The 21,760-nt window shown below is 42.1% G+C and overlaps 1 protein-coding gene across 3 annotated transcripts; it reads left to right on the top strand.

Annotated features, from left to right (window-relative positions):
- Window positions 1-1,314: 1,314 nt before the first annotated feature.
- SEC62 (SEC62 homolog, preprotein translocation factor) lies at window positions 1,315-17,973 on the top strand. 3 transcript variants are annotated; one of them, XM_069023888.1, is made up of 8 exons: window positions 1,315-1,420; window positions 9,296-9,404; window positions 9,782-9,887; window positions 10,897-11,107; window positions 12,810-12,902; window positions 14,937-14,997; window positions 15,304-15,423; window positions 15,980-17,973. In XM_069023888.1, exons 1-8 carry the CDS (start codon window positions 1,385-1,387, stop codon window positions 16,444-16,446), a joined length of 1,203 nt encoding a protein of 400 aa, XP_068879989.1. In that variant the 5' UTR covers window positions 1,315-1,384; the 3' UTR covers window positions 16,447-17,973. The 3 variants fall into 3 exon arrangements, with proteins under 3 accessions (XP_068879989.1, XP_068879990.1, XP_068879991.1); XM_069023889.1 differs by lacking the exon at window positions 1,315-1,420 and adding an exon at window positions 2,906-2,989; XM_069023890.1 differs by lacking the exon at window positions 1,315-1,420 and adding an exon at window positions 4,246-4,379.
- Window positions 17,974-21,760: the final 3,787 nt, after the last annotated feature.

Raw genomic sequence — 21,760 nt, 5'->3', positions numbered from 1 at the left:
CAGTCAGTCAGCTTAATTTGTAACTTGTATAGATTTTCTGCCCAGCAACAGCAAAAGAAAAACATTCAACAGAAGAAGATGTCGTACCAGAAAGAGCACAAAACCTGGCACTGAAACTGAGGGGCAAATACATTGCTGGAAGCGTTTTTAGGTTCTTAACTGCCCAATTTTCAGCCTGAGAGGTTCCAAATCATAGGAACAGGAAGGTGCAACACGATTTGGGGGGACTGGACAAGACGATGCAGCAGTGCACATACTTTTGCATCCCAAAGTGTCAGGGTGTGGTTTGGAAACACAGAGCTGGGATAAATGATTATACGCTTTGCTAACTCCAGTGACCTCATAGCACAAGTATGTGGGACAACCTCTGGCAAAAGGCCCTTCTGCTTTATATAGGTTGCTTTCTGAATCCAACTCTGTAAGTATGTGAAGAGGTCTGAGCAATGAGTCTGTTTAAAAATGTACCAGCTAACAAAGATGCTGTATTGAGCATCTTTAAGGATTTACACCCTATTTCGGTGCATCAAAATTTAACACAGATTTTTACGGTCAGAGCTGGAGCAAGGTCAAGGGCTGGTCAAGGCCTGAGGGGGGAGAGGGGCTGAGGGGTTCTTTTTAGTGGTGCCCAGTGACAGGACAAGGAGCAATGGCCATAAACTAAAACACAAGAACTTCCACCTCAACATGAGGATTAATTTCTTCACATTGAGGGTGGCACAGCACTGGAACAGACTGTCCAGGGAGTTTGTGGACTCTCCCTCTGTGGAGACATTCCAAACTCACCTGGACGCGTTCCTGTGTCACCTGCTCTGGGTGACCGTGCCTTGGCAGGGGAGTTGGACTGGATGATCTCCAGAGCTCCCTCCCGGCTCTAACAATTCTGTGATTCTGTGACGGGGGGCTGTGAAGAGAGGGCGGTGAGGAGCTGAGGGGCCGAGGTGTGGTGGCGAGAGCTGAGGGAGGTGGTGAGGGGTTGAGGCGGGATGAAGAGAATGAGGGACCGAGGCGGGATGAGGGGCTGAGGCGGGATGAGGCAGATTGAGGGACCGAGTCAGGGCGCTGCGGGGCGGTGACGGACCGAGGCTCTGAGGCGGGATGAGGCGCTGAGGGACCGGGATGGGATGAGGCGTTGAAGGGCGGAGAGGGGACGGTGAGGAACCGAGACGGGTCGGTGAGGGACCCAGGCGGGTCGGTGAGGAGTTCAGTTACGGAGAGCTGCGGTGAGGGACCGAGGCAGCAAACACAGGCGCTGAGGGGCGGGAGGGGGCGAGCCCGCAGCGCCTCCGCCCATCACCGCCCCCCCGCCCCTCCGCCCGCTCCCGCCGCCTCTCGCGAGGCCGCCGCCCGCCCCGCGCGCGTCACCGGCGGAGCGGACGGGGACAACATGGCGGAGCGGCGGCGGCACAGGAAGCGCGTCCAGGTACCCGAGACTCCCCTTTCTCCATCCCTCCCTCCCCTCCCAGCGGCTCTCCCTCCCCGTCCTCAGAGCGGCTTCCCCCGCGGCGTTCCCGCTCGACGCTGTTGCGAGGCGGCGGCTGCGGGCGGCCCGCGGTGAGGGAGGAGAGCGCCCCGGTTTCGGGGCACCGGGAGCCCCTCAGGCAGGGGCGGGAGCCCGGGCTGGCAGGTTTTCCTCAGAATTTTCTAGGAAATTGGTAAACGCTGTGAGAACAGAGCGGGGGAGGTCAGGTAGGAGCGTTTCGGGGCTGAGGGGCGGCCGGCGGGGCCCCTCTGCACAGTAGAGGCGCCCTCGCTTCATCCCCATGGGCTCTGCGCCCTCAGAAGTTCTTCGTCTCTCCATGACCAAAAAATGAGATTTGGAGCTGTTCCCTATTTTTAATCGCCGTGTTACACTCTGAATCTCCCCAGTTATCAGTGTCGAACAATAGCTTAGTGTGGGTAACACCAAAACACCCGGGAGCTACACCTTCACCCAGCCTGTCCGGCCCAGGGATCGTAAGCAAAAAACGTGGGACAGATGGTAAAAGCATCTTAAAAGCAAATGTGTCCCAACCAGGAAATGATGCGGGAAGGAAAGGAAATTTATGTCTGGAGAACATAAACAAACAGGCACTCCTAAAAGTAGACCTAATCAGCTTTGAGGTCGTGTTAAAATGTAGTGATAATTGTGTGGTGGCACTGAGAGGCAAACTGAGGGCTGCTTCGGTGTTTTCATTTACCTGGGAGTCTGATATGTCAGGGCGCAATTTTTACAGGGAGTTTTACAGAGTTTTTTGGGCGTACTTGCAGTATCAGTGACCATAACACTCGTTACTGTTATGTGTTATCAACACTCAGCCTAAATAGTGTTTGTTTGGGGTTAATTACTATACTGTAAGAGCAGATAATATTCACGAGAGAGATCACAGAGCCATTCAACAATGCATGCTTCATATGTCACCCTTCTGCTTGGTTGCCCTCTCTCCTTTCTCATCCTTCCCTCTCCCAGCCCACTTTCCCTTCCCCCAAGAAGATGGAGATCTGCCTGTACTTGTAAAGGTTCGTTTTATTTCCCCTGTAATTCAAATTAGCGAGGCAGGGGGAGAAATGCAAGGAGTAATTAATCAAAATCTTGTTGAACGAGCCCTGTCCATCACAGCGTTCAATGAGTTATTGTAAAACATTGCAGAATTATTCTCTTTTTAAGATTTTATAGGTTGTCCCTTTCCAAGGATGATGACAGGTCAATAAAGCATCTATCAAACCAAATTTAAATGTAATTTAGTGTTTGTATAACACCCAAGGCTCTGGTCTTGCAGGCAGTTAAGCACATACTGAATTTTCAGCCTGTTAGCAGTAAAAGTATTTCCCAGATCATTAGTAATTAAATCGATGTCTGGGTTTTAACACTTAAGGTCGTGGCCTAAATTTGTGATATAATTATGTAAATAAATGTGTATCTTCGTAGGTTCCCAGTGTAGGTCAACAACAATGGGAAGACAAGACAGTGAACAAAGAATACTGGTGAATGCCCAAGGGGTGATCTTAATTGGTCAGTGAATAAAACAACTCATCTTTTTCTTGGTAGTTGGTTTTGGGTTTCCTTTTTCTTAAGCTTTTTGAACTTCACTGGCATATTTGCAGTATGATTATCATGTTTTCAGGCTCATGCTGCAAGTGTCTTCTTTTAAAATGAAGTGTGGGATTTTTATTCGTAGGTGCTTCAAGTGTTTCAGCAGTGTGTACTTAATTTAAGGTGATGTTGGCCCCCTGAAGAGATTATTTATTGTACTGCATGCAAGTCTGACATCTGAATACCCTGCTGTCATTAAACAGAGCTGTATTTCTTGACAGGAGTGGGGTTCTTGGGAGAAGTTGGCGTATTTAGCTGTGGAACAGGCTGATGTAATGGAGTTCAATTAGAAAAACCACGGGCGCAGAACCTGGGTTTGGAATGAATTTTACAGGATTTCATGCCTGCCATCAAGATTAGAACTGTGGTAGTTAGGTCAGAAAGCTAGACATGAGAAAAGGCTCAAAAAATAGTTCAAAGTTCTGTGTAGCCTACTCTGTGTTTCCCGTTGGAAGCAGTCACAGGAAGGATGTGTTTTATGGAATGCATTTTCATCAAAAGACACGTTGCCCAATGTGTGTTGCATAGCTTAGACTCTTCCTCTGAAAGTTGCAGAAGTTGCAAAAATTTTAACTTCAGAAGTTTGAACAAAGACATTTTAGAGGTAAAATTCTCTAAGTGTCATTGCTGATGGTAATTTAACTGTAATCAACACGGAGATTAATTCAGACATGCAGTAGTGAAAGGCGGCTGGTCTGTAGGATGCAGATTGCTTACCCAGTGGCTCCCATGTGATTCAGATGTCTGAAATCAAGAATGCTTGCTGTGTATAAAGGATTTACTGAAAGAAAAACAACATATGTTGTCTAATGGCTAGTTTAAGCTTTTTATTTTAGACAAAATACAGCTCAAAAGATGGGAGATGGCTTTGAATGCCTGTTACTCCAGCAACCTGATCAAAGCTATTTCATGTCTTGGAACTGTATTTTTTTCCATATTGTGTCCTGAAATATTCACTTAACCACAAAATGTTGAGCATTGGTTCCTTTGACAGGCGTTGGGCCGGGTAACACGTGGCACTGTGCTGGCAGCTCTGCAGTTTGACTGTTAAATAGGCATTACGTTTTCATTACCTTGGCTGTGTTCCACGTGCACAGTTTTAGTCTGCCCTTGTCAGGTTTTGGGCTGATCTTTGCGTCAGGATTAACAGCACTTGCGTCGCCCCTTGGTGCTGTGTCCTGCACTCCAGAAATGTTAATGCACGTGAATACTGCTCCTAAAACCAGAGAAAACAGCTTCTGGGCAGTTTGGGTGTCAGTGTCTCACTGCAAATTGATGGCTGAGGTGGCAGCAGCGCCATTAATGACAGGTACTTTCCTTGTTGACTTTTTTCCTTTGATTCAACCTCTGAGATTCTCCTGATGAAGGACATCTACTAATCATTAACTGTTGTAGCCTACAGTTGTGTCCTGTCATGATTTGGGTTCTGCTGCAAGGAAAATGCAACAACTGCATTGCTGCTCCTGTGCTGCAGTTGTGTGTGAATGACTCTGAAAAGGATCTGCAGAAAGGGCAATGGAATGGTTTTCCAATAACGCATATTGTAGTCCAGATTGCCCATTTGGCTTTATTTTCTTCATAAATTGTAGTAAAGATGAGTGGGATGATAACAAGGGAGAATGGTTAAATTACATCTTCAAAAGCTGAGTGGTATCAGCTCATAGAGGAGGAAGAAACAAAGATCAAGGGGGCAAAAAAAAGTAGAAAAATGGGAATTAAAAGTAGCAGCCTGAGTTGTGATTAAAACAAGAATCAGTTTTGGAAATCTTGAGTTACATTTTTGGAGGTGGGAAGGGAAAAAGTCAAAACAGCTGGCCTGGGGTTGGAAGGGGACTGAAGCTGGCATGTTTTGGCTTCAAAATACTGTACATTGCTCCTTGGATCTGTTGTAGAACCCTGTATGTTTACAGCTTTTGCTCAAAAAAATTAGCAGTGGTTGAAAAGAAAGAGGGAAGAAAACGGATACTTTTGTTTTCATAGGATATGTACTGCACTGAAAATCATCTGTTGATATTTTTCTGTAAAGAGAAGTTAATGTTTTGTGGCCAGCACATGGCCATGGTAATCCAGAAGAACTGGTTTCTCCACATGGCTCTGCCAGAGTTTCTTTTAAGAGACCTGGGGCAGTCCTTATACTGGTCATCAGTGCAGAAGTTGGGCAAGTTTATGTTTGTTAGTCACTGAAGAAAATAGAGATGGAGTCCCAAGAGCAAGTCCTAACACCCTGGTGTGTTTGTTTCCCCCCAGCCCACTCCAGTCATGCCAATTTGTGTGCTTTTTCTTTGTCTATGGCATGCTGGTTTCTTTTAGGCAAAGTACAAATATCTCAGCATCACCCGTTCCCCTGCCACAGAACATCCACTCTGAGGTCCTGACAGTCAACAGGGAAGGGAAAAAGATAATCCTGCAATTCAGCCCAAGCTGTGATGTGCTCAGCACTTTCAGAGAAGAGAAGAGTAGGCTAATGCAGTTGTGGTGTCTTTATAATGAGAAGTGTGTGGAATGGAACCTGGGCTGACAGAGTGTCATTTTTGATGTAGCCTCTCAGCTTGAAAAACAGGCACCACATGATAAACGTGCTTAAATTTTTCTTTTCCTTATCTGAAAACTGTGTAAACTATTAGGCTTCAGCAGTCTGCTTTGAGTCATGGTGTTCTGAAAATCTAAGAGCAAAGAAATCAGCTAGATACTTGTTTCATTGAAATAAAAGAATTTTGATGACCCCTTTGAAACAGAGGAGCATAAATCCTTGCAATGCATTTGTCTGCACACAGAATAACTTGTCTTGCTCGTGGCACTCATCATTTACTCTCTTCTGATTTTCCAGAAGCCCTGTATGTTACCAGGTTGTGGAAGGAAATTGTCCTGTCTTGGGTGATACCTGTCTTCTTGCAACTGTGATGCAAACAGGGAATAAAATGAGTGCAATTTTCAAACCAGAAATGTGCTCTGCCCTTTTGTCATCCATTAAGTGTTCCAGGAGTAGGAAAACCTGAATAAATCATGCTTGGGTAGAGCTGAGGGGGAGAAGGAAGCTCATGAGCACATTGGTTTCAATAGCTCCGTTCAGATGTTACTTGTGATGTGTTCAGGCCCCTCTGGTGCTGCAGTCCCAGCTGGGGGTTGAATTAACTGGGAACTACATCCATGTATTGAAGTCGAGAAGGCACTGTGCTGTACTTTGATTTGGGAGATAATGGTAAATTTGATGAGGATTTTCCCTTAACTTCAGTGGGTCTGGAAGGTCCCTGGGTTTGAAAAATCTCAATGTCCTTTTATAAATTCATACAGGGCAGAATTGTGATTGAGAATTATTCTTAAAAATTTAAAATGTCTTTGCATTTATAGCAAGGCACTAGGCTGAGCACTACTTTTCCTGTCAGTAGGTGGAGTTCTTCTGTCTAGACAAGTAAGAAATTTGGTTTGATTTTATTTTTAATGGCCAGAGTTTGTAAGTTACCAGGGATTGTAAATCTCTAAATTTTACATGCTGTCTAGTGACAACATGCATTTTTCAGTATACAAAACTAAAGTAGATCTAAGAGTCTAAAACAAAATATAGAGCAGAAGTATTTGGCACTACCCTATTTTTTTATTATTTTATAATAGTTTAATCATAGAATTTTAACATTCTACAGCATTCTAGAAATAGATTACACAAGATCTTGAATCTTTCTGTCCTTCCTATAAAAGCAAACTTTAAATAGCAGGAAATTTTCATACTTTTCTTAAGACTTTGTTACTTGGTTTAAAGCTTTGTAGTTTTTCAGAACTATCCCTTGATTAATTTGTATAATCTTTTCCTAAATGTCTAAGGAGGCCTCAGGTGCCTGGGTTTGGGCTATTTTTACAACTGAACACAAAATTTGATTGAACTGCAACTCTTGAAAGTTGTGCCCAGGGTAATGAACTTGCCAGTACTTTTGTTGATTCATTTATTGATGGAATATAATGCTATTTTCTGTCAATCATCTATTTTCATATTTTATCAGAAGCCTGGCTCTGCAAACAAAGGGATGAAAATAGGATGAAAAATGGGAATTAAATCGCAGGGGACACTTTCTCAGAATGAGCTCAGTTAAACTGTGGCAGTCTCACTCACAGGGAAGCTTTTTTTGTTTGGGCTGTTATGAAACTATCCCTCGTGGACAAAGCAATAGAGAGAAAGGAGCAATAAAAAAATCTCCTGGTGCCAGCCCCTGCCTGTGTAGTGCATCACATGACCCAGCAGGATCATAAATATTTTAGGAAGAAAGAAAAACCACCTAAAAACCACCTTAGCAGAGGAATTAACACTAATGTGAATATCTGCAGCTTCTCTGACTGGTTTTACTGTCTGTGCTGTGAAGAACATTTGCCCTGTGAGTTGTTCCAAATTTCATTTGCTGATAGGAATGCCTACCAAAGCAGCGTTTCACACAGTTGCTGCCTGCACTCCCCAGTTTCCTGGTGCCTTAGCCCATGTGGTAATGATGGGACACAGTCACTCGTTTTATTTCAGTGCACTGGAGCTCCTTTTGTTGCTGTTAAATTACTCTGGTACCAAGCTTGGTGGTTTAGTTTGATTTGCAGTTACTGGTACAACTGTACTGTATAAGAGGACCTGAAACCACCAAACATAAATTGTGTGCACACACGCACGGTCAGGGAATAGTTTCTTTATCTGATGTTCAATACGGATTTTTAAAATTTAAAAATGAAAAAAAGGATTAAACAGGCAGAAGGAGGTAATATCCATTTGAGGCCTGTTAGGATCATCTGGCCTAACTTGGGCACATGTTTTTGAAACTAACTGGTGAGTGAGCATATATCTGCTTTCATATGGAGAATTTAGACTTTTTTAAAAAGTCTCAGAACTAACAACTATGGAGTCTTGTGGTCACTTGGATACCTTGTGTCTGTATTATTCTCTTCAAAATTCTCAGATAGGAAAAGCAACAATCTCCTCTAGAAGGATACTCATTAACCAGTTGGTTTTGAAAGTTAGCTGTTCAGACTGTTGAAAATTAACAACTCTTACCATCTGAAGCTTTTGTTCTGGTGTAACCACATCTATTTGACCTTGCATTTCCATTTAACATGCTGCTTGTGAGATTATGATTATACATCTTAAAAGCAGTAATGGGGCTTGTATATGTCTATTGACCTTTAGGAAAATTAGGTCTTTAAATAGACTCTGAAACTTTTATTCCTGTAAATGACCAATCTGGTTTGTGGCTTATATAATCTGTTTCTTCAGGCAGCATGAGAGGAACAGGTACAGAAAAGGCCCTGCAGTGTGGAAAGCTGTCCCAGTGTTTCTGTGTTACTGATCCACAAGTAGCAGGGGGGGTTGGAGAATTAAACCTTATGGAAAAGAATTTTGAGGAAGTTAGCATAAGTCAGTTTAATATCCCAACCTGTGGTTTTTTCAGATACGTTATTGTGAAGCAGGAGCATTAGAAAGTTCTTCCATTCCCTTTTTGCAAATATTAGATCTTAATTTTACATACCTGAAAATGCCCATCTCCATCCTTCTGCCTTACACATCTCAGAGTTCTGTTACCTCTCTGCAAGGTGGTAAAAGCACAGAATTTCTGAATGTGTGCAGACTAAGGGCTCCCTTTCAATAAAACATTGGTTGTGATGTTCATATTTCATCCTGCTTTGCTTTTATCCTGATGTTTTGCTCTGTAGATTGGAAGAATCTCCTCAAGGGTACTCTAAAGTCTCATTCTGTAGTCATGCAGCAGCAAAGAACTTTTCTAGCCAAATCTTTCAGCTTCTTTTCAACATGGTTTTCTCCTTTTCATGTGAAATCGGGGCTGTTCTGTGTTCGTCAGTACAGTGCTGTCATTTCATACACATTCCTCGCTCTGTTTTTTCTTTATTCCCAGCTTCACAACTGTTTCCCTCCTAGCTGTGTGCCTTAAGCAGCTTCCCATGTGCTGCTTTCCTCTTAGGTCTTCCTTTAGTTTGCTCTTTCTACATATCTGCTAAAGGAGTTTGTACTCCTTACCTTCAGTTCATCTAACTTAAGATTTCCTGCCTTTTGCTTCATGTAGACAAGAAAGTTCTCAGAAAAAATGACTTGACCTATTTTCACATCCTTTATATTTTATTTGTTATTTATATATTGCTGTGAAATAATGAAGGCTTTGCAATACCTGGTTTTTAAAGCCCAAATGAGTGATTTTCTTATATGTTTAAAACTGTATTAATAATTTTTGACTTTTCCCACTGTAGGAAGTTGGTGAGCCATTCAAGGAGGAGAAGGCTGTTGCTAAATACTTGCGCTTCAACTGTCCGACAAAATCCACCAACATGATGGGCCACCGAGTTGATTATTTTATTGGTAGGGTTGCTTTTAACTAGAGAATTAAGGTTTCTTCAAATATTGTACTTGGAGGGTGGGAGAGGCTGTTTTTTTTTTATTAATAGTACTTTATCTAATAAGTACTGATCTTAGAGTTTGGTTTTGAAAACTTATCAAGGTATTAGGAAGTCATAAAATTAATCTCACTGCCTGGAGTAAATGCAATAAACTTTTCACTCTGATTTAAAGGTGTGTTTTGTCAAGAGGAATATATTTTAGAATGTTGAGTAGTCTTACTTGAAAGATGGAAAGGATGTGGAACATCATCAGAACAGACTGGTCATTGTGGTTCAAGAAACGTAGACTAAATGTTGAAAATAATTTTAATACACTTTAAATTCCATTTTTTCTTCTAGCCTCAAAAGCTGTGGATTGTCTCCTGGATTCTAAATGGGCAAAGGCCAAGAAAGGGGAGGAGGCTCTCTTTACAACCCGAGAGTCTGTAGTTGATTACTGCAACAGGTATGACCCAGGCTGCTTCATCAGTGTCATTAATGACTGTAGTTGTCCAGACATCATAGTTACTTAAGAACCAATGTCACTTGGGCTTTGTGCATCCTAAAACTTCAGTGGTTGTTTGTATGCAAAAATAATGATTGTATTTTTATTGCTGTGTTTGAGTATGAAAATGGTGTAGTTTTACTATTTTTGTTCCCAAAACTCTCTCAGGCTTTCACTGTACTGCTTGGGGCAGCAAGATGAACCAAATGAATTTCGGAATTTTGACAATATTTGAAGTTAGTAGGGTCAGAGCTCTCAAATCTCTCTGTCCTTGCTGTCTGAGGAGCAGGATTCTATACTGCTCTTCCTGTTGGGAATTCAGCTGTGCTCCTTTCAAGGATGTTTCTTGTTGGTGATGACCTTAAGAATACCAAATACTACATCCTGGTGCCCTGCTGGCCATGTATTTTTATCTTTATATCTACATACATATATAAATAATACATGCACTTGCAGTAAAGTCTGTTTGTAGCTGACAGAAAGGGAATACTTGCATATGTACTATAGTTTTAACAGAGCAGTTCTGTTCATTGTGCATCACTTACCAATGATCCTGATGAGCTGTATGTCCACTTCCTTATTTTGGCTATGAAATATGTTGACATGAACTTGAAAATAAATATTGCAGGAATTGCATTAATGGGAAAGATAATTGAATGGATCTGGTGGCTTTCTGCATCCTACATCTTGTGTGTTGATTTATATCTGCAAAATGCTGCCACAGAAAAGTACAGTTTTTACCCAGTTTTGAACAGATGAACCAAAAAAAGCAATGCAACAGGCAAGATACAAGATAATTAGGTCTGGTGTATGTAGCTGTAAATAGAGCAGATGATGGTGACCTTGCCTTTCAGTCATGCTGGTCATGGTTATGTTAGAGAGATGATCTAGAATGGTGTCTAATAACGTAATTGAGTGTAAATGTTGTTCTCACAGCTGCACTTAAATGAATCGTTTAACTTCTTTTAAGACTCCTGAAAAAACAGTTCTTTCATCGAGCATTGAAAGTGATGAAAATGAAACCTGACAAGGATACAAAGAAAGAAAAGGAAAAAGGAAAGGCTGAAAGTGGGAAAGAAGAGGAGAAAAAGAGCAAGAAGGAAAGCGGCAAAGATGAAAAAACTAAGAAGGAGAAAGAAAAGGAAAAGAAAAAGGATGGTGAAAAAGATGAGTGTAAGAAGGTAAGTACTGTGTGTGTAAGAGAGGAGACAAACCTGTAACAAATACATTGACTGATTGTTAAGATTGCACTGGCACAATAATTGGTTATTCTAAAATATGCCTTGCTTTTTTTTCCTGTTTTCATCTCTGAAATATGCTGGATTTTTTTGTTACCTTTTCAATTGGTCTTATTTTGGTCTAGATCAAAAAGAGGCTTCAGTTGGCCTTTATGTACCTTGACATCTTTTAATGTGGGCTGAGTTGATCAAAACCTTTTTCTCTCCAGTGGCAGCAGGCAGGGAGGCTGTGTACATCAGTTACCATAGAATAACACATGTGCATTGACCAAACATCCAAACCAGTGCAGCTGCATGAGTGAAGCACAAACAGTTTTTTGGTGTTTGGTAACAAGAATGTTTGGAATGTCACATTTGGTGTGTGGGGCCTGTAACTGGCTGTGGAACAGCAGCCGTGTTGTGTCACGGCTCGGTGACTGAGCTGCATCCTGCCTCCTTTCACTTATCTTCCAAGTTTAAACTACTACTACTGTATGGGTTTTAATGTAAGTTTGTTTTCACTCCTGATTGGTTTTATTACTTACTTATTATTAGCAGAAGAGAATTTCTAAATTAAAATGTTGGGAAACTGCAGGAGAAACTTGATGAGTGAATATGGTGTTTCTTCTACGCACAGTGGTCTGAATCAGTGAGAGTTAGTAGGATAGTGCTCCAAAGTTATTCCCATTCAGACATTCCTAAGTGAAACAATGGCACATCTAGTGAGAGTTATAGTCTGTCTACAAAGGTTTGGGTGTCAGAAGAAACCTAAATGGCAAATAAAAGAATTATAAACAGAACATTCCCATTGCAGTCCCAACACAGTGTAAGATTACCCAACTCTTGAGGTACTGCAAAATGCTGAGTATGAAAGTAACAAACTCCTCCAATCCACTGTCATCAGGGATGGTGCATTATTAAATGTATGTTAATTTTTAAACTAATCATTATTTATTGAACAGATATTTAGTGGATTATATAAGCCAGTGGGTAGGAACTTGAAGGAAACACAGGACCAAAATCACAAAGTTAATTTCTCACAACGAAATAAGCAGAGAGAAGGAAACAGGAGACAGAAGAGGAAGCACAAGATCCAAAAAGAGATTGAGGAGGACAAAGAATAAATGGGCAGAAACTGATTCTGCCAGGATGCCCGTTTGGTAAATACTGCACTTAAATAACAAATACTTCTAACAAAGTCAGTGATGGTGAAGTGTTGTTCCCTGTTCACGATCCCTGTACAGACTTCCTGTTAGTATCAGCCCAGCTTTGCTAGGCATTTGACAGCACAGTGTAATCCTGAAGTCATAGTCTAGTCCTTAGACACTAACTAAGACATTTCTATTTGCTTACAATTTTCCTTGATTTTTGAGGTACCCAGTTGGTAATAAATAAGAACAGGAGGAAATAAAGTATATTTACTTAAAAAAAAAGTGTGAACATGATCTTAAGTTTGTGAAAAGTTATCAGATTAAATATATTAACAGATACTATAAATTAAATAAAAATATATCATAAAAATAATATACAATATTAAATATAGACATTAAAACATCTTAAATTTTTGTAATTTATGTATATAATTATTTGCATATGTATTTTTATATATATTATAATTTTTACATATAATATATTAGATATAGATAAAACACTTGTTTGTCCTCAGGATGACACCCCAGGAACACCCAAGAAAAAGGAAACTAAGAGGAAATTTAAACTTGAGCCACATGAAGACCAAGTTTTCTTGGATGGAAATGAGGTAAGATTTATAGGTGCTTTTCAGCTTTGGGTGTCACCATGCTATTGTCAGACAATAACTTAATTTACTAGATTTCTGCAAACTCCTTCGTGACATGTTGAAAGAAAAATTAATGGCAATGTGCTGTCTGATCGTAAAACCAGATTTTCAGATATTTGCAAGGAGGTTAAAGACAGGTAAATATAGGACAGTAACTTCAAAAAAATCCCAAAGAAAACTTCCTTACCAGTAGTTGAGGTGGTGGTGGCCATGAGGTGAAATGTTTGTCCTCAGGGTGGATTCAGGGGCTGGTGGAGCTGATCCTGCTTGGGACAGGAGGGTGGGACAGAAACTCCTGAGGTTCCTCCAGCTCAATTTATCCCATAGCCACTGCCTTGCCAAAGTTATTCTAAACCAAACAAGCCTTCCAGGACACCGTGCTCAGTTGCAGGAGGGGAAGTAAAAAATATCTGCCTGGCTTTGTGATCCGAGCAGACAGGTGACCCTTTGGCATTCCTGAATGCCCATCCTGGCTTCAGCACTGAAATTGTGGCCTGAAATTCTTCTCTGTGCTTTGCTGTTCTGGAAGACAAAGAATTTAATTATTTACCAGCTCTGTAATGTACAGAGTCACATTTGTGTTTCTTAAGTTTGGGATAAGTGGTAAGTTTTACTGTGCTGTGTTGATGCTGTGTGGCTGTACTGGAATCTCCCCCAGGATTCTTGTATTCCTTTGGTTATAAAACATAGATGGCAGCAAATTCTGTAAATAAATCACTTGTGCAGAAAATATGCTTCCTATTTGTATCTTGATTTTACCTTTCTCAGTTCTTCTACATGTGCTTTGCTCTGTTTCATCCCATGTCATGTGGAATCACACCCAGCTCTGATCCTCCCTGTCATCTTTACATGAAGTGCCCATGCCAAATGAGGCTGCAGCACAGTATTTGCAATATCACAGTATTTACTGCTTGTCTTTAACATCACTTACTCCTCTGGTTATTAATGAGCTGACATTTTTTAACAACTGCAACTCTTCAAGAGCTTTTTTTAAGTAGTTGCTAATTTACAGCCAGTCCTTGTGTATTTGCCCTAGAGCTAGGTTTTTTCCCTTTTCTTCATTATTTTGCACTTACAAACACTGGATATCCCCCACTTATTGCCCAGTCCCCATCTTCAGCTTGCTTGGGCTCACAGAGCAGCTGACTGGCAGCAGCTACACCTGAATACAGCCAACTTTGGCATCCTGTGAGAAGCAGAGTGTTAAATATTTATTGCATCACACGGAATCACCGTTGCCTCCCACATGTCCTTCCAGTAGTTGGTATTGGCACACCTGCAATGAAGGTTGCTGGTTTCTAGTAACCAGCAGCTTCTTTTCACAGTTAGAAGCTCAGATTCAAACTGTTTAGCTTGCTAAGAAAAAAATAAGATTCTTCTAGTTCAGAAAATCCTGCACTTTACCCAGAAGTTTCCAGTTTATGGATGATGAGCTCAGATTCGAATGGACCCACAGTTCCCACACAAACATTGGCTCTGAGTGTTGCAACTGTAGACATTGAGGTAAAAGTGCTGTGGGACAGAGGGTACAGTGACACTGATGGGAGCCTAGCACAGGGCCTGCAGTGAGCGTTCCAGCTGCATCCTTTGTTCCAGGTGTTCAATCTGGATGTTTTCTCTTTGAAGTTCACAGGACTTCTTGTTTCTACTTGGTGGACTTGGGAAACTTTTTATTTTTTGCAGAAGTTTTTTTTTGCTTCATGCTGAACAACGTTAATGAATAAAGATACAACCAGATCTTGATTCAGTGATACTTCTGAATCTTTCGTTTTCCCGTCAGTTCTGCTGTCTGATTGTTTTCCTCAGGATTACATCACCTGTCAGTTACCCTTCCTAGGAATCACGACCCCTTGCCCTGCCGGGGTGCTGACCAGAAGGCCTTTTGCTCAGCACCAAGCATTGCAGCCTGGCAGTGAGTGTTTGGGTGAGGGAATACATGAGATGTTTATCAGAGAGCTTGTTTTCTGAGTGTAAACCAGATCGTTTCTGTTGTAGGTGTACGTGTGGATCTATGACCCCGTTCACTTTAAAACTTTTGCCATGGGACTTGTACTTGGTAAGTCAGAGTAGACACAAGTTGTTTATTTGTTGCCTTAAGCCAACCAGTGAGTTGTCCAGTGGGCAAATGTGGGTTATGTAAAAATATGAAATATGTTATGAAGGATAGATTTCTGACCCTAGAACTTGTATTTGTGTAGGATAAGACAAACCAGCTGATTTTATTTTTTAAATTTAAAATAGTATAGATGTTAACTGAGTCTAAGGCACTACTTTGAATGAGCAGTAAGCCTGGAACCTCTGTACATGTACCAGGAAAAGCTAATGATGCTTCTCATGCCTCTCTCCTGCCCTCCCTGCTCAGTGATTGCCGTTATAGCCGCCACCCTGTTCCCGCTCTGGCCAGCCGAGATGCGTGTCGGTGTTTATTACCTCAGCGTGGGCGCCGGCTGCTTTGTCGCCAGTATTCTGCTCCTTGCCGTCGGTGAGTGTCGGCAGGCGGGGTCTGAGAGGGCGGAGGCATAGCCCGGCTCTTTCCCGAGCCCGGAGCTGGGCGGTGCCGCTTCCCGGGACGTTGTTCAGCCGCAGCCGGGCAGATCCTGTGTGCGTTCCCTCCGGCCAGCGGGTGTCACGGTTGTGCCACGGGAGGAGAGAGAGCTCAGGCTCGTGTCACCTGTTGGTGTTTCCTGTGTAGTGCAGATCCGTTTACTGCCTCTGGGTAAACAAAAAAGTGCAGAACAAACTCGGAACGGCACACACAAACAGATTTAGAGGTGAGAATGGTGTCACCAGGATTTTAAAGCTTTCTGTAGCAGAGGGGTTAAGAGCTAAATCAGAGATAAGATCCATGGTTAGTGGGGTAAGAACAAACGTGGTAAGAACAAACTACTCCACAGAGCTATTGTGGAGTGAGAAGTTTCCCCCCAACAGCCCCCAGTCCCTGGTTGGGGGTGGGAATTAGCAGTGAACATCTCTTACACCATGGTTGTACACTGTGTGTGTCTACGACAAAATCCAAAATTTCCCTTGTTTTCACACAGCTCGCTGCATCCTTTTCCTTATCATCTGGCTCATCACTGGAGGAAGGCATCACTTCTGGTTCTTGCCAAACCTTACAGCAGATGTGGGATTCATTGACTCCTTCAGGCCTCTGTACACACATGAATACAAAGGACCAAAAGCAGACTTAAAGAAAGAGGAAAAATCAGAATCCAAAAAGCAGCAAAAATACGACAGCGAGGAGAAATCAGATAGTGAGAAGAAGGAAGAGGAGGATGGAAAAACAGAAGCCACGAGGAACTCGGGAACAGACGGCTCAGGAGGAGAGCGACATTCAGACACTGACAGTGACAGGCGCGAAGATGACAGGTCCCAGCACAGTAGTGGCAATGGAAACGACTTTGAAATGATCACAAAAGAGGAACTGGAACAGCAAACAGATGAAGGGGATTGTGAGGAGGAAGAGGAGGAAGATACCGAAAGTGGGCCTTCACATGGAAAATCATAACTCACTGTGGTTTGGGACTAAGTATGTGCAAATGGTTGGGATTTTCTTTGTTGGCTGATCACCAAAACATAGACCATACAGTAGCATCTTCGTTTGCTGAAATATCTGTGTTACCAAACAGTTTTATATCTAGTTCCTACATTTTTTTTTAACCATTAACTTGATTACTTGATACTATGTTAATCATTAATATCCATTTACGGAAGTTTTATCAATTTGACAAGTTTTCTATTGATTGATAGATTGCCCAGATTGTCCTCAAACATACTGAAAAACATCATTTTCTGGTACTTGCATAACTGGTGAGTTAGTTTAGCTTCTCAAACTTGCTTTTGTAAACCAGATAAAAGTTGAATGACCAAATCTCAGATTATTCCTAGTTATACTCATCTGATAGTTAGGTAAAGCCCTTCTTAGCCCACAGCCTTCTTGATATTTTTCTTGATTTTGTTTTCAAAAGATTGTGAGAACTTTCCTGAGAAAACTAGTTTTAGCAGAAGTATTTTGCTGACAGTAGAGGAGCTGGTAGTGCTGAATTTGGCTGCAGTGTTCTCTGTTTCTCCAGCCTGTGTGCCAGCAACTGAGGAAATCCAAACTGGTTTTGTGCATCCGGTGCAGAGAAGAGATGTCATCTCCAGCAGGTGAAGGAAGCAGCATGGTTTGGAAATGATGGCTGTTTCCTTTCTCCTGCTCCATCATAATTAAAAAAATGTATTCTGTACATAATTTACAAATAAAGCAAACCATTTACTTTAACTGCTACTTATTATTTAGAGATTTGATCCAGCATTCAGTTTGTATTATTGAAGCCATGTTGTGGTGTATCTATCAGAGAAATGCAAGTGGAGAGGACCTCACAGAGTATTTGTGTATGATTGGTAGCTGTTCCACAGAAGCTTTAGTTTTGTGCCAACATTCCATGTATTTGAGTAAATTGATCTTTATTAAATGAAAGCAAACACCAGAGCTGTATGGATGCCTTAATGTTAAACCTCTCTGTACTCTGGAACTGGAGTAGTTTTAAGCTGAAGAGGCAGGAGAGTGTTGGTGTGCTCCCAAGGCTGGGTGACTCAGAGCTGATGTGAGATGACCATTAATAACTTGTTTGTAAATCCCCCGGAGGAGCCGGTGCGGTGTCTCCTGCACATCCCTTCCCACTGGCTCTGTGGAGGATGGACTGGAGGTTTTGGCTGACTGAGCATGGAAGAAGTTACAACTCGGCCTCTTTCCTCTCAAGGACTTTATAGATTTGATTGTCTCCCCAGCCCACTCAGAGAAGATGAGGGTAAGAGAATTTTTTTTCCTATCCTAAATTGCTTCCTATCCTTCCAGCGTCCACATTTTGGATGAAGATACTAATTTTTCAGATTGTGCAAATATGTTCATCATCATGGGTGTGTTGATAAACAATTCATGAATATGGTGTATTTGCTTCTTAAATCCTGAATAGTTACTCCATAAGGAAACAGATCAATTGGATCATTTTTTTATTAATATAGCAAAAAATTAAAGGACCCATTAACTAAACAGATTGACTCCTGGCCACTTGTGTGTTATCACTGATTAAAAGAGCTAATGAAGTGCTGTTGTACCTGACTGGGGTGTGCACAATGTGATGGGGAGAGAGCAGAGCCTGCGCTGGGGCATCACAGGGCAGCCAAGCTCTGGACAGGGTCCTAAGAAGTTAATGCAGTGGGGTTTAGTTCAAGTATGTTTCCTCCTCCAAGTGAAGTAACACCTTCAGGGCCTTGCTGAGCAAATCAAGTGACAACAGTCAAATAAAAACTGTGATGTTGCCATCTGCTCCCTGTTCAGGGGCCGTGTGCCACGTGCCAGCGCTGCCCACCTGCGGACAGGTGTCCTGGTCTCAGAATTAACCATCAGGCACTCGTCACCTTGACAGAGTTCCGGGCTCCTGCAGCCTAGAAATGGAACTGGCCTTAAACTCCTCACTTGATCTGCTGTGAACAGCTCTGATCTCTGAGGTGGGTAAGAAAGATTTGGTCAGTGGTTAAGGAAAGAACTTCATGACTCATTACTGTAAGGTAGTTTTCCCAGAAATATCCCCCAAATACTTCTGAAGTATTTTGGAATAAGATAATGAAAAAGAAGTGGTTACAGCATGCCAGTAATAGCAAAATTATGAGTGGACTTAAGGTATCATGACCAAAAACTTCCAGTTCAAAGAGGAAATCACAAAAGGACTTGGCCACCTTTAGATTTTTATATCAGGCATTTCAACATTCTTAATGATTTCGATTTTTAACTTGTAGAGTCTAGGGTGACCTCATGAGAACAAATACACAGATATTTAGTGGAAAGTTATTCAAATAACTACACTACTAAAATGTCCTTCCTGCAATAAAACTTTATACTGGTCTTACTGATATTCCTCCCAGTATAATTTTCTGATTTTTTTTCTTTGCAAGAAGATACGATTATTCCTACATATTTTAAATTAAATAATTATTGATAAAACACGAAGGAGTATTAATGCAGATCAGTGTTTAGCAGAGATGCTACACCCAAGTGTGCTCTGCTCTGGTACAGATACAGTAACCTCAGCTCACCTGTCGTGTTCTGGGGTCCTTAAACAGAGGCAGGTAAAGAAAACTGGAGAATGTCTCAGTTCCTCAGTTCACTCTCATTACACTTTCCCAGGACTCAGGAGTGTGGTGGCAGAAGCATCTGCCCCGTGTAAACACTGAGTGTAGACAATGTAAACATGAACTGTAGAAATGGAAAACACCTGCCAGGCTTAGCTTTTATGTTCCTTCCTGCAACCCCCGGCAGTTCTCACCGTGGCGCTGAGCCCTCAGAGCCTTGCCAGGTTCCCTGCAGCTCCTCTGAGGATGTAATTCTTTCCTAACAGAGTCTCACAGTGACAGCAAAGCAATAATCCTGCCTCACAGCTGGCATCAAAAGCCCTGGGCAACAGAGAAACATCCTCTTCCAGCTGAGGTGATTGACTGGCAGCAGTTGGAAGTCCTGCCAGAATGCCCCCTGGATTTGTTGGCAGAATCAGTTCAAGGGAGCTCAGCTTACAGAACATTTCCTCTCTGTGCCCTGCCCTGTGCCTCCCTCTGTTGAGATGGGTACCCCTTGCAGTGTCCATGCCAAAATTTCTATCCCAGCCGCAAACATAAGCAATTTACACAATAAAATACACCTAAAAGCTCCTGGAAAATTTAAGTCTCAGTACGTGCATACCTGTTTTCCCCCTTGGAGGGGCCGTGGTGAGGACAAAGACTGGCTTCACCTTCACTGGGTGTCCCAGAGCCTAAATGAGCTCTTGGTCCTGATGGGCCTGACTGTAGATGACACAGCCCAGCTGTTTGTAACAGGGACCATTATCCTTCCCCTCCCTCTTGTCCCCAAAATCTGCCTTATGCTGACCTAGATCAAAGTTTCCAACAGAAAATTCTACATGTATTATTTCCTTGAGTTCTGGAAAGCTTGTGTTAGCCTTACTTCCTTATATTCGAGTCTAAATTCTTCAAGGAGTTGTACTGGGACAAATTCAGAGTAGATCCACAGATTACAGCCACCACAAAACCAGAGCAGGAGACAGATTCTGGAGATAATTTCCTGCTCTCACACAGTGGTTACAAAGGAGATGCTCAGGACCTGCATGTCCTCCCACTGCTCCTTCTACCCTTTCCCAGCTGCTGTGGGAAGAGAGGGCTGTATCACTTACTCCTTGGCTGACATCTCATCCAGCTACTTCTCATACATTTTTAAAACCAAACCTTGAATCATGCAAGTTTGAACACCATTCTTTATTACACTATTTGTACAAGAAAGTCTGTATCAAACATTTCCCAAGATCCAAAGCAGTTGAGCTGCAGTTTCTCAGTGGTTTTCATGCAGGGCTTAGCATGGACAATAGTGCTGGACTCACCTTTTCTTTAAAATGAGGCTGCTCTTGTTAAGAATTAGTCTGTCCTGGGAAAGAGTCTCCACCTACTTGCCAGCACTGCTGTGATAGATGTGTTGACTTTTAAGTACAGCAGAGACAGATCAATTCTCTTGGAGACCTATAGCGAAGGAGTGGTGACATTTAACTCTGTTGAGCAAGGCTGACCCCCAGCTCACTCCAGGGCATTCCTCAGGCTGCTGAGGTATTTTGTCTAATGAGAAAACTCACTGATTCAATTCTGGACCTTTCTGATCAACCCCTCTCTATAGAATCAGAATCGAGGCGATTTTTACCTGTTTTATCACTGTCAGGATAAGCTGATGTTTGCAAAACACTCAGATGCAAGGCCTGGGACACTGGTTTCTAACAAACTTCTGCAAGTCCAAGGTACTTAATTGCTGAGCATCACTGATTACTGATTCTGACCAAATCTTCCCCAGGGAGAGAGTGGAGAGTGGTGTGAGATGGTCCAAGGCACTGTGCCCTTCTCACTCAGAGCACAAGGAGAAGGGTGAAACAATCCTATCAGTGTAAGTGAACTGAGACTGAAGCAGCTGCTGAATGTTTTCAATAGACTTCCTGGTAATGGCTGGTACAATTTCATTAGGGCTTCTCATTTTATTTAATAAAGCATTGGATTATTTTATTTGTAATTCAGCAACAGGTGCAGGAAAACAAAAGGCACATTTCCTGATAGTGCCCACAAAGAGTCCATTACTGCCTGGCTGACACAGAGGCATTTGCTTTGCCATGTGTATTTTTTTTTTTTGTATGTGAAAATCACAGAAAAAATTTGTTTTGTGATAAAAGACTTCTGAGAGAGGAATTACTTTAGAGTTAGCAGCAGCACAGTGCAAACAGTTTCAGTGCAAGTTGAAGTCAGAGAGGGAACTAACAGTACTGGGTTAGTCAGTTAAACACTGATCCTGCTTCAGATAAAGATCAAAGATTTTCTGCAGGTGGTAACAACCATTAATCCTCATCATGTACAACAGAAGGCAAACACAGGAAAGGCTCAGCTTGTGATCCCTGAAAGTCCCCTGTAGCCTGGATCCAGTGAAGGATGGAGGTGCTTAGGAGAGAGACACTGGCAGTTTATCATTGCTAATCAATAAGAACACAGAGCAGAGCCCCAGGTGACTCTCACTGGCCTTCACAGTAAATTCTTACTTTCTCCTTCTGGCATGTGAGTGTTCAACCAGTAATTAGGCTGTTTGTTGGGAGTCAGAAGATGGAGTTTTGAATTCTTCACACTGAGGGTGGGATTGAAATTGCATTTCCCCTCTTTTTAGCCTCCTTTTAAATTAAAGTGCCACAACAGCGGTTAAAATTGAAGTCTACCAAGAAGTACTAATATACTAAAAGGTTGCAAAAGATTTTGATCTCTGCTTTGGT

Source organism: Aphelocoma coerulescens, chromosome 9 (genome assembly GCF_041296385.1).
Source record: "Aphelocoma coerulescens isolate FSJ_1873_10779 chromosome 9, UR_Acoe_1.0, whole genome shotgun sequence".
Classification (NCBI taxonomy): Eukaryota; Metazoa; Chordata; class Aves; order Passeriformes; family Corvidae; genus Aphelocoma; species Aphelocoma coerulescens.
This window is presented reverse-complemented; position numbering and strand designations above follow the sequence as displayed.